The sequence below is a fragment of the Papaver somniferum genome, chromosome 2 (assembly GCF_003573695.1).
Source record: "Papaver somniferum cultivar HN1 chromosome 2, ASM357369v1, whole genome shotgun sequence".
Taxonomy (NCBI): Eukaryota; Viridiplantae; Streptophyta; class Magnoliopsida; order Ranunculales; family Papaveraceae; genus Papaver; species Papaver somniferum.
The window spans coordinates 72,349,359-72,362,876 of record NC_039359.1 but is presented as its reverse complement, the minus strand read 5'-3'; the positions used below and the strand labels follow the sequence as shown (position 1 = coordinate 72,362,876).

The following is a 13,518-nucleotide window of genomic DNA, read 5'->3' as shown; positions in this document are numbered from 1 at the left end:
TATGAGTTTTTAGGCGCTCAGGTTTTTTCCCGAGTGGTTTTCCTGGCGCATGTGTTTAGGTTTTGTCCCAAGTGGTTTTCCGAACGCAATTTTAAACGTAAGAAGTATTTCCTGGCGCTCAGATTTTTGTCCCAAGTGATTTTTCCTAGCGTAGTTTTGTCAAAGAAAATACTTCATGATGGCGACCACCCTCACTTTAAGCTCAGATTTTTCCTAAATGGTTTTCATGACAGAGTTTTGACAGCGGGAGAATTTGTGGAGGAGACCACTATTATTTCAGAATCTTCACGTATTCGGGTATTGTCCCAAGCTATGTTCCTGGCACAACGAAGGAGGGAGAAAGTTTTGGAGACCCACGCGGTTTTAAAGCTACCAGTGTTGTATCCTCTTTTCTCCGACCAGTTTTTTTGAATCCCAATTTGTCTGACAAGGTTTTAATGAGGCAACGTTCTTAGAATGGTGGTCCAAGGGGAATGTTGTATGAACAAGTCTTGTATGGTGTGGCCCAACATTTTTCACTCGAGCAAAATCCAGAGAATTCTGGACAATATCCACCTACTTTGAGCATTCAATGATAAGATCATTTGAATTTACTTAACCATGAAGATTTTTAATTTTAGAAGGCACATATACTTATCTTGTTTTAACCGAATCAAGGTTAGAGGCTATAAATATCCGAGTGGTCCTCCCACTTTGTAATGTAACAGAACTTGAGAAGAAGTAATAAAACTCCTTTCACCCTAATTCTCTTTTCTCATTTCTAAGTTAGTGGTTCGTCCATGCAGTACTATGTATACAGTACTTTAAAGCCAAAATAGTTAATTAAATGTTCACATTTAAGCCAAGTTAATTAATTAGTGATTACATAACAATTCTCAAATTATTGAATAACATGATGAAGAAATTGAGACTCCGGATGAGGATGGGGTTGTTACGGGAGGAATTCGCTAATTGTTTGGACCAAGCTGCTGTTTTTGATGTTGCTGAAGTATTTGTTTCTACTTATATGTTTCATTTCTTTGTTACTTGTTGAATCTTGATCAAATTATGGATTTTTAGATTTTTATCCGTAGAAAACGTATTCTAGTTTATACGAAAAGCATAGTTTTGAAAATTGAGATGTTGTGTCTTTGATTTTTTTTTTAATAGGAAAACATACTCTATTAATTCAACTAAAACCAACATAGATTTCTCTCGGCAGAGAGTTTCCAACTATTCAGGGAAATCATCCCTCCAGAAAATAGAACTACTACTATGCCTAGCTTCTTTTGCTAGGCAATGAGCTACTTCATTCGTATCTCTTGGCACATAAACACACACCCAACTAGAAAAACTACTTAATATTTCCTTACAATCCATGATAATGGAATTATTTGTCCATCTAAGGGATCCTACTCTACCATTTATAGCCAAAACTACATTCAAGCAATCTCCTTCTAGATGCAGCCTCTGAATGTTTTCTGATTTCGCCCACTTGATTGCCTCCAATGCTGCTTTAGCCTCAGCTTGTTCCTCATCGTCCGCTACTCACGGGATACATCATGCCCCAAGGAATGTACCTGCACCATTAATCTGAATTAGGCCAGAAAATATTGTATTATCTTCTTTAGAGAAACCAGCATCAAAATTAATCTTTGTAAAGTCAAAACAAGGGGGGTCCAGCTGACAGTTTCTCTACTTTTGTTACATTCATGTTACCAGTCCTTTGTTTACTTAGGTGTTCTTTCCAATCAAATCTTTCCTCACAATTCTTTATACACCAGAAACTTGCACCTGCACATTTTCAAATACCAAAGAGCACCTTGCTTTCCAGATATTCCATAAGGTATATCCTGCAGTTATTATCATACATTCCTGCACATTAGTATTTGTGAACCAGCTAGCAATCCAATTCTTCAAAGTCAGCCCACCAATAATTCCTGCAAGGTTAGGATCCACTGCACTCCATATCTGTTTACTAACTTGATATTTTAGTAACAGGTGATCAACAGTTTCAGCATCAATATTACAGAGAGGACAAGCATAGCTAATATTAGTTGTATGCCTAGCAAGTCTTTCTCTAACAGGAAGATAATCATGGACACATTTTCCACATGAAAAGTAAAATTTTGGGGGTAGAGATGCCCTCCAAAATCTGATCCATGGAAACTGCAGTTGTTCAGCCACATAATTTGGATTATGGCCAACAGTATTGATGACTCTGTAAGCTGTCTTTACAGAAAAGAGACCATTACGAGAGGGGGTCCATCTTAATATATCCTCTCCTTTTATTGGTATCTTGATTTTACAAATATCTCTCACAGTTTCATTATCAAACAACACATTTAACAGATCCACGTTCCAAGTACGATTTTCGTGAATAATAAGTTGATCTACAGTATTCAGCGCCATACAACTACCTATAGACGAGACTAACTTATTCCTACCAGGGATCCACCTATCATTCCAGATAGAGATTCTCCTTCCATCTCCAACCTCCCAACAATAGTGTTCTTTAATAATCTCTAGCCCTGCATATATCCCTTTCCACACCCACGAGTCATTCTCATTAGCAGTATGAAGTGGATTACCCAAAGGAAAATAATTATGTTTCAAAAGTTTAGTGCATAAGGAGTCAGATTCACACAGCATTCTCCAAGCTAATCTAACTAGAAGAGCATTATTCATATCAGCATTTTTCTTTATGTTTAAACCCCCTAGAACTTTAGGCATGGCAACTGTATCCCAACCCTTGGGACTGAAACCTTTCACATTTTGTTTTTTATTCCAAAAAAATTTCCTCTGTATACTGTCTAACCTATCCGTGAGTTTTCCTGGCATAGGAAAGACAACTAAGTGATGAGAAGCCAATGACCCAAGCACTGCTTGAGTCATTATGGTTCTAACAAGCTGGTTAAAATGTTTACTCTTCCAAGCTGCTAGCCTATTATGGAATTTCTCCTCCAAATGCCCAAAAGTCTATGTCTTGTTCTTCTGTATGAGAAGAGGGACCCCTAAATACTTGTCTTGGAGAGATCATCTCTTAATTACTATACTACTAACAATCTACATTTTAATTTCAACATTCTTTTTCGGACTGAAGGCAATCCCAGACTTGTCAAGGTTGATTGACTGTCTCGAGTGTCTACTAAAGAGCTTAATGATATTATCAAGATGAGTAGCACATTTGTTATTAGCTCTCGCGAAGATGAGACAGTCGTCAGCAAAAAATAAGTGACTAATTGCTCGACTGTCTTTTGTTACCCTAATTCCTTCTATATCACCTTTTGTTTCAGCAACAAGGATGAGCCTAGAGAAGGCTTCCATACAAATGATAAACAGATAGGGAGACAATGGGTATCCCTGTCTAAGACCCCTAGTGGGATGGAAAAGATCACCTGTCGAGCCATTAAGTAGCACAGACATAGAAACAGTAGACACACAAGCATATATCATTTCACACCAATCATCATTAAATCCTAGCTTTCTTAGCACATCAATTAGAAATTTCCACTCTATACTATCGAAGGCTTTAGACATATCTAGCTTGATGGCCATAAGCCCTTTAATTTTAGCTTTACACTTTATCATAGTATCAACAACCTCATGGGAAATGACTATGTTGTCAGTTATTTGTCTAGAAGTAAGAAAAACATCTTGGTGTAGACTGATAAACTTATCCATAACTTTATTGAGCCTACTATCTAACAGCTTACTTATGATTTTATACGAAACATTACTTAGACTTATTGGCCTAAAGTCAGAAGCACGTTTTGGGCACTGGATTTTTGGAATCAGAGAGATGAAACTATGATTCATCTGTTTTAAGAGATGCTTAGAATGAAAGAAGGCTTGAGATACTCTAACCGTATCCTCACCCACAACATCCTACATCTCCTGGTAGAACCCCGGGGGGTACCCATCAGGTCCCGGAGCAGTCCAAGGTTACATCTGGAAAACGATATCCTTAACCTCTTCAGGCGAAGGTGCACTAGTGAGGAAGGCATTCTCTTCAGCAAAAATACAAGGGGTAATATCATTAAGCATACAATCCGAATTAGGAGGATTTGTTGTTCGACAAATATGAGAGAAGTGTCTCTTAAGCTCATTAGCTATACTACGTGTGTCAGTCAACCAGACACGAATATCAGACTGTATGGAATCAATCTGAGTTATTCTCTTCCTAAAATTGACTTTATCATGAAGGTACCTAGTATTTCTATCATCATAAGAGAGAATGTTCTCCTTGGCTCTCTGAGAATAGAAATCTTGCTGCACATCGTACCAATATCTAAGTTCCTTTTCAAGTTCCTTCACCCTTGACATATTCAGATTATGGCTGTTACCACTAACAGCCGCTAACTGATCCTGAATTAGTTTCAATTGATGTTGAATGTTGCCAAAAATATTAATATTTCACTCCCTGAGGTGCTGTTTTACATTACTAGGAGATCTAGTATGCCTAAAAGCATGAGAACCCCTAACATGTGTCTTCCAATTACCACTTATGATTTCCTTGCACGAGCTATTTAAAAACCAACACTTATTAAACCTATATGGCTTTCTAGTGTTATTGTCACTTTTAGAACTAACAAGAAGAATCGGACAGTGATCACTCCCTAAGGCAATCAAGTGGTACACAATACAGTCAGGAAAGCAGTCAAACCATCTATCATTTCCAAGCGCCCTATCAATTCTCTGAAATATCACACTATCATTATCCCTTCTATTAGACCACTTAAATGGGTTACCAATAAAATTTAGGTCATTCAATCCTAGGAAATCAAGATGATCTGTGACTTTATCAATTTGTGATTACATAACAGGGAGACTCCCAAGTTTTTCCTCCTTTCTGATAATGAAATTTAAATCACCTATTACTATCCAAGGACAATGAAATCTACCAGTTAGTCTAGCTAGAAATTCCCACTGCCTATCTATACTAAGGTCATCCAAAGCACCATACATGCACACAAGGAGGACTTTATCACTTCTAGCATCAAATTGTACAGGAAAAACAATGAAATTTTTGTTACAGTCCACCACATCAAGCAACAAACCATCTTTCCAAAGTAAAAACAGACCACCAGACAAGCCAATAGGATTCACATACCAATAATTAGGGTAATTATACTGGTTTGTATACCTAACCATTTTTTCATGTCTATTCTTAGTTTCTGAGAGAAAGACAACATCAGGATCATTTGATCTAACTAGGTCCCTAATATAAAATCTAGTATGCTTGTTACCAAACCCTTGGACATTCCATGCTAAAACCTTCATGTCTATGGCTTTAGAGAAACTCTCCCTAACCACTCTCTGTTTTCCAAAAATATGTAATCTAAATTCCACCCAATTTTGATAATGAGAATTTAACTTACCCAAGAACAACAATTTCAAATAATAATCAGAATTTAAAAAAATAAGAGAAAGAGGGCAGTTTTTAGGGTTTAGAAAAAAAACCTGATGATGATGATTAGCAGAATTTACATGGTGATTCTGTGTAGTCAGCCCTCCATGAACAAATTCTGCGCTATCAAATGCTCTTACAGTGTTTTCTTCAACATAATTTTGCTGGTATTCCATCCTATTCTCTTCATGGATATCAAAATCAGTAGATTCCCCAAAACTATTGTTTGTAGTTTGGTAAATGGGATTAATATGGGTATTGATTGAATTGAGAAGATTTGATGTTGGATTTGTTGTCGGCCCTTCTTCTCTTGTTCTCTTACTCCTTCTCAAATCATACTCCTCCATTTCATCTAGTTCTGAGACCGATTCTTCTCTAGCAGTAGAAGTCTAGAAGACATGTTTGCTATAGAATTACTAATGGCACCCGCTTCTATTTCAGCCCCTCCATCCATTAAATCCGCACCCGAAATAGTTATGTATTCATCTGTTTGACTCCAAACAACGTATTCCTCACCTGTCATTGCTTTCACTTTCTACTCTTGAGCTAGTCTTTTGCAGGCAGCTTCTTCATGATCAACTACCCAGCATTCCTTACAGATCTTGTATGGTTGCATCTCATAGTGATAAATGACCCAAAGTCTTTGTCCATTAGGTGTATCTATCCAACCCCCTCTCCTCAATGGTTCTTTGAGTTTTACCTCAACATACACAGTATTAGTCACACTACCTCTTGGTAGCCTTCTCCTTCCTTCTGGTATAACTCTCTTCCCAATATCCTTACATATTTCATTAATTAAATGTTCATTCAAAATGATACTCCCCAAGTTTCTTAGCTTCACACTCCAGATATGATGGATGAATTGACGATCATTGATTGGTATGTTAGGGTCATACCTTATAGGAGACAACAGATGACCCAATACATCCCATGTTTTTGCAAGCACTCCATCACAGGATTCTCTTTGTTGGAATCGAAATAGGAACAAATTGGTCCCTTTAGTAATAATTTGATACCTCCTGTAGCTTCTCCACCGGAAATTGATTTCTTTTTTCACATCTTCATGATCCAGAGGTTTTTTGAAAATGATTCTACCCAACAAGCTAAAAGTATATTCCTCAACAGCATCAGAAGCATTTTGAGCAGCAGCAATGATTCTTCTTATTGGCCTTGTTGAGCTATTCCCAATATTTGCAGATTGCATCCTTGAATTGAGATTTTCTGTACGACTATTTTGAGTAGCCATCTTCCAACAATGGTTATGACAGAGAGAAGAGTTGTTTTTTGTTTGTCTAGGAGTTTCAAGGATTATGTTTTTAGACGGATATCTAATTGGGTTATAAAAGTCTTGGACAGTACGAGGATTTTCTTGTTTCCATAAATATTTCCGTGATTTTGGTTTGACAGTTTCACCGGAAATTTTTAATGAGAGAAAGTTGGAGAGTTTCTCATTATTATGGCTATAATCACGGATTAATGAAATCGCCGAAACCAGAAGAGGTAATCTGCTATTCCACTGAGTAAATCTAGCTGAATACATGATGACACCAGGAACCAAGTTTTAGGAGAAAGGGAAATCTTTGTTGATAATGAAAATAGATGGATGGACTACCGATGTTTCAAACGACTTTTGAAACTAGGAATGAAGATGATAACAATAACACCAATGTTATTATGAGCATACACTACTGTGACAAACAACAGAAGATCTGTTCTAGTTATAATCACTGCTGATTACCACCACTGGGGACTACACAAGAATCAACCATGAAAATCTGTAAAAACAAATTAGAACATTATCAAATTCGATAGAACTAAAGTTTGAATAAATAAAGCCAGTAACAAGAAAAAAAAAAATGCTAATCTACAAAACCTTCTACAAGTATTTTTTAAGATACAACAAACTAAAATTGATTAAAATCATATAAGATTTGAAAAAGAGACGAAAGTAACAAATTATGATAAAAAAATCAGGATAGTATTAGCTAAAAAGAGAAGAAACGTTACTATAAAATGGGTTCATAAAGAAACATTATTATAAAAATCAGGATAGTATTAGCTAAAAAAGATTAAAGTCTGCTAAAATATTGATCAACCTAGACTTTGTAATCTGATCCTAATTACAAGCTACGTTTAGAATGATTTCCATAAAATAATTGACCGGTTGGAAAAATAAATTGAATGGCTCGGTAAATTTACTTCTTTCTCATGGTTGATTTTTAGTTTAAAACCCACAATAACTCTTCGTGTGCAATTTCTTAGGTTTTAACAAGTTAGAACCTGTAAATTTCAAAAAATTGTTTTCCATAATTCTGGTACATAACTACTTATCATATTTTTTGCAATATTTTTTCTCGACTAACAAATTACTCAAAATTTCACAATCTGACAGCATGGACATGAATCGCTGCAGTTGCAGACCTGAATGTTGTAAACATGGATCTGCATCGTTAAAAAATGCCATTAAGGGAGCTAAAAAAGTGAGGTTTGCATGTGAGCTGATGAATTTTGCATGCTTTAATCATAATACATGGATTTCATATTGTTATACAATTTGCATTTTAGTTTTAAATTTTTTTATGAGTAAAATTGAGATGAGGGGATACCAAGTACACCACCAACTTTTTCTTTCGGCAACCTGTATGAAAAAAACGAATACCATCATAAGTAGGTCAAAGTACATAAAAACCCTTGAAGAATATTGTACATAGTGTTTTTCTCTTTCTCTTCCACAATCAATACGTATAGATCAAAGGTTTGTCTGACGGACCAGAGAATTACGCCTACATCCCCAAGGCGCGTAGGCCACAACTTTCCCGATGTGCCACTCTGATGCTACTTACCGGGCCTTAAAACTAGGAAAATGCATATTCATTTGCCCTTGCAAGCATGCTCGTGGAGCATGATGCATCTAACTTATCTTCCACGCCGTTTCAACTTACCACACAACATAAGGGTATAAAGTCTTGAAGGCTATGGCCGATGCATCTTGCATGCATCACTGGATTTTGAATACTTTTTAGGCATAAAACATGCCCTGAACTTATGCATAGGCTATTACAACATATTTATAGCTTCTTTGCTTAACTTAGGCATTGTTGAAAGTATGCACTAGTCTTGCTCGTACGAAGGGTGCATTAATCAGGCTTATTTCGTACTTTCCTTAGGATTATTCAAGCTCCCCTACCTGCATACTGATGTAACTTACTTTTCTGGCCAAGCCCAATGCGTCATTGGTGCATGCCTATGTCGAATGCCTTGATAGGAAGTATGAGCATTCAAGGAATGGAATGCAACTTGCCTCATCAAATTTGGCCACAATCATCTCTTGCATCACAATACCGATCCAGATGATATGAGAGGCCAATATGCCGCAGTCATTCCGCAATTAGATGATATGAGCGACAACGTGCTGGAACGGCAATGCTACAACTCATTGCGGCTGCCTACGTACCCTCCCCTACTCTAAAGGGATCAAGCACCGACCATAGTTCATCCTTGAAGGGAAGACAACTTAAACCTACTCGTTTGCAAGGTCGTGACCAAGCAATAATGGTAATGACCTAGTCCGTATAGGTCATTCCGTTAATATGCATCAAGGTGATGCATCTTTAGTTCGCGGCATGGCATAGTGATGCCTAAGCATCATATTCTTCGTTGGCAAGGCTACGCAACTACAAATGAGGCATAAGCATCATTTATGCTATCTCGGCTAAGTTATATATGAAGCTTACTTGGTGCATAGTCCGTATATGCACCATCAACCAAATACCCCTACATATATATGTTCTATTAACATTATTACAACTGAAAGTTGGGGAGGAAAATGAGATTCACAAAGTACACTTTTTGAGGTACTTGCTTCACTATTCATGGTCGTTGCCATGCTTCTCTGAATAACCCTCCATGATGAATGTACATTCAGTTCTGGTCCACAGGTCAATTCCAATATCCGTCCATGATGACTGAACATTTTCTAGTGAAGGCCCATGATGGTTGTACTTCTGGCTTTTGGCACATATGCTACTCCAATATCCATCTATGGTAGTTGTGCATTGACAAGGCCAACCTGCTCTGACCTGATGCAACACAGTGATGTTATATTGGTCGTAGGCCAATAACATGGCAATATGCTATGTTAGCACTAGATTTGCTCAAGGCCATCTACCCAATTGGCCTAATGGACCGTTTGATGCGAGATTGGCATTTGGCCAATATAGCTTACAACTTTCACCTTCTTGGTGCCATATTGGCCTTGACCAATATGATCAATATAATGCGCCACTTTGGCGCGTTATTGGCCTTTAGCCAATATTCCCACGAAATATGCCATTGTTGGCACCATATTGGCCTAGGCCAATGTTCCTTTTTCTACCCAACTGAACTTGAGATGAAGCTTCATCTCATGCCATGACGCATCGTTGAGCATGCGCCATGTTAAAAACACGGGGTGTTACAGTTTGTGTACCTGAATGTGTAGAAGAGTTCTTAGAAAATGTCAAAAATCAATGTCCGAGATCTAGGGCTGCACATGGGTTGGATTGGGTCGGTTTTGGCCTCACCCACCACCCAACCCACTGATGACGGGTAATAGGAGTTGTCACCCACAACCAACCTAACATTACAATGGGTCGGTTTTTACCCGACCCACATTACCGCGGGTTGGATAGGGTGGCTGGAGGTTATACCCACCCAAATCGTTTGTGAACTCATTTTTCTTGTTCCCAATTTATTTTTTCAGATCGATAAAAATAAGGAAAGATACACTACATTTTTCAACTGTCGAGGAAAAAAGTGTGTTTTTTTGTATAAGAAGAAGACTTACAAAAGTACAAGACTGTAAATATTCAATCAAGTATCATCATCTGCAATGGTATCAAAACAAATACCAATTTCATATTAGTAGAAGACTATATATTCAACCTATAGTTGAATGTATCCCTAATTTTATGCCACAAATAAACCCCATAGATCTGTTTCCGTTACTGATGTACTTGTTTCTCAATTGCGACTTCGAAAGTCACCCAAAACACCACCATATTTAGCTCAAAACCTAAGACAGATCAGCACCCACTATATTAAACCCCTACAGACACTATCATACTATCATACTTCAGATTGAAATATAGTTGAGAGCCTATTAGCTCTCCAAGCAATTCAGATGTAGTTGTATTCCATACGTCTCTTGAACCTCGCAAGATTTTATGCACTTGATTCCCTTAGCTAACGTCCTGTATAACCTAAGGGTTGATTCAACCTCAGTGAAGACTTTTGGTATATATCTTCCTCTAATCGACAAGCCTATTTTATTTCCATTTTGATAAGTTTGATCTAGGTTTGCAAATATGTTTGCAGTAGACAAAGTCCAGCAAACCTCACGAATCCGGAACACTTACACTCAATTAGATGAGAATCCTCGATTACCAACCACCTCTCAAGAACAATTCAAAAAAATCAAAGAACACTTTAGATATCTATCTTGAGGAATCATAAAGTCTGAGACGAAGAAAACTTTGTGATTTTTATATATCTCTTTCCTGATCCGAAGTTCCGAAAACCTCAAGGATCGATAAGAACAAGATCTGAATACACAAACTATTAGGTAAAAGATAGTCTGGCCGGAATTTATGAATTTCTAAGTGAAGTCTTTGAATTCGTAACCTAAAATACAGTTCTATGAAGAACCTAGGTTGTAGAGGACGACTCTAGATTTGTAAATAGGACACAAGAGTTTCAGGGATTAAGAAATCATGACGTATGAGTCTCTTTATTTATATATTTTCAAGCTACAGGTAGCTTCGAATTCAATCTAAGGTTATATTGATAGAATTCTTATTATGAATTCATGTAAGCATGTGAAAAGTCCTCCTTGAAACTATATATAATAAGATACACTATGGTCCAGGGTTTTGGAACGATGCACAATGATATCCCATAGTGGAAAACATGTTTTTGAACTTACAAGCACTTAGCAGTGTTCAATAACTCTCAAGACTAAACAACAATCCACAAGCCCAAAGTGATTTTATGAGTAAAGTTGTCTTCAAAGTGTCTATGAGAGTTGTAGCAAAAGCGAACATAGTCACGTAGAATAGTTCGTGAATTTCTGTTAGTGCTGAAACTGGTTAGGTTTTCAAACCTTGAAAGTTCCCGAATTCAGGCCATAGAGGTTTGCAAAACTTGGCAGTTCGGGAAGTCAGATGGTAGTGGTTTCCAAACCTATACATACAAGTATGTGTTCCTTGCGCCAAGCAGTTCAAAATCTCTCATAATTTAATCAGAATCATTCCCAATATCCATAGACAATATGCATTATTGCTTGGGAAATTTCCAAATGATGAACTTGGAAAAAAGTAGTTTGTGAACAGTACATTGTTCAAACTAAGATTGCTAAGGATATATGAGCATTCATTTCTCGAATCATATTTCGAGAGTTTAACCAATACAAATTTGAACTCGTAATTTTTTCTTTGCAATATTAAATCTGAAAAATCGAGGTTCTAACAACCACACCCAATATTTCGCTTAGCAATCTGTATGGACAAACTCCAATATACTTTCTAGAGAATCAACTAGACAGTCAGACTCAATATAGATAAAAAGTATATCAAAGAGTTTATATCTCAATCTCTCGATTTTATATATACTCAAGCAAATAGAAATTTGCGAGTCTTTATCAAATACTAGAGAGATAACTTGGATGGTACCAAAGACCAATATCCAAGTGTCAATCAATTTAAATCAACAACCAAAAGGTCGGATATTCTAATTGATTGAACAACGCATAACCTGTGATATTTCAATTATATAACAAAATATAATGCGGAAAATAAATAACACAGATACCAAAATTTTGTTAACGAGGAAACCGCAAATGCATAAAAAACCCCGGGAACTAGCCCAGATTGAACACACACTGTATTAAGCCGCTACAGACACTAGCCTACTCCAAACTAAATTCGGTTTGGACTGTAGTTGAACCCCAATTAATCTCATACTGATCCAAGGTATAGTTATGCTCCTACGTCACTGATCCCAGCAGGATACTACGTACTTGATTCCCTTAGATGATCTCACCCACAAATAAGAGTTGCTACGACCCAAACTCGAAGACTTTAATAAACAAATATGTATCACACAGAAAAGTCTATGGTAATAGATAAATCCGTCTCCCACGAATATACCTACGAGTTTTGTTCCGTCTTTTGATAAATCAAGGTGAACAGGAACCAATTGATAATCCGGACTTATATTCCCGAAGAACAGCCTAGTATTATCAATCACCTCACAATAGTCTTAATCGACGCAGCGAAAAAAGATATTGTGGAATCACAAACGATGAGACGAAGATGTTTGTGATTGCTTTTTATCTTGCCTATCGGAGATAGAAATCTCAAGCCAATTATTACAATTGTACTCGTATGATAAAAATAGCAAGATCAGATCACACAACTACGATAAAGTAGTATCGGTCTGGCTTCACAATCCCAATGAAGTCTTTAAGTCGTTAACCTGGTTTAGAAGAAGAAACCAAAGGTTAAAGGAGAATCGACTCTAGCTTAGCACAACTAGTATCACACAGAATGTATGGGTATTAGGTTTCTCAGTTGCTAGAGTTCTCCCTTATATAGTCTTTCAAATCAAAGTTTGCAATCAATGTTAGCTTGGTAACAAAGCATTCAATATTCACCGTTAGATGAAAACCTGACTAGATTCAAGCTAATATTTACATCGTACCCAAACTTGTACATTAGTTGGTTCAACAATAGTTAACCAACTGGTTAGCCATATGATCACTTTCATATCAACCATATTCTTCTTCACCATAACTAGTTCAAATGACTCAAATGAACTAGTTAGAGAGTTGTTCAATTGCAAGGAAATCTCATGTACTACACAAGACACAATTTAAGCAAAAATGATTTGATTTACTTAAATCGGTTCATGAACTATATAGCCACGGTTTTCAATTGCATTCCTTAGTTGATATGAATAAACTACTCAAGTTCGCGGACTAGGTTCGAGGGGTTAAGTTCCCGGATGGAGTTCACAAACTCCAGCAGAAATTCTCGGATCTGAGAACTTCTCCATTTCGCGGACTTAGATCACGCACTACTTCGGTTCAAGGA

At 37.0% G+C, this 13,518-nt stretch overlaps 1 protein-coding gene across 1 annotated transcript; it reads right to left on the bottom strand.

Moving 5' to 3' along the window:
- Positions 1–1,134: 1,134 nt before the first annotated feature.
- LOC113348017 lies at positions 1,135–7,214 on the bottom strand. Its single transcript, XM_026591708.1, has 2 exons — positions 5,443–7,214; positions 1,135–1,559 (listed from the first exon to the last, which is right to left on the bottom strand). Exon 1 carries the CDS (start codon positions 6,927–6,929, stop codon positions 5,925–5,927), a length of 1,005 nt encoding a protein of 334 aa, XP_026447493.1. The 5' UTR covers positions 6,930–7,214; the 3' UTR covers positions 1,135–1,559; positions 5,443–5,924.
- Between the last annotated feature and the right edge of the window lie 6,304 nt (positions 7,215–13,518).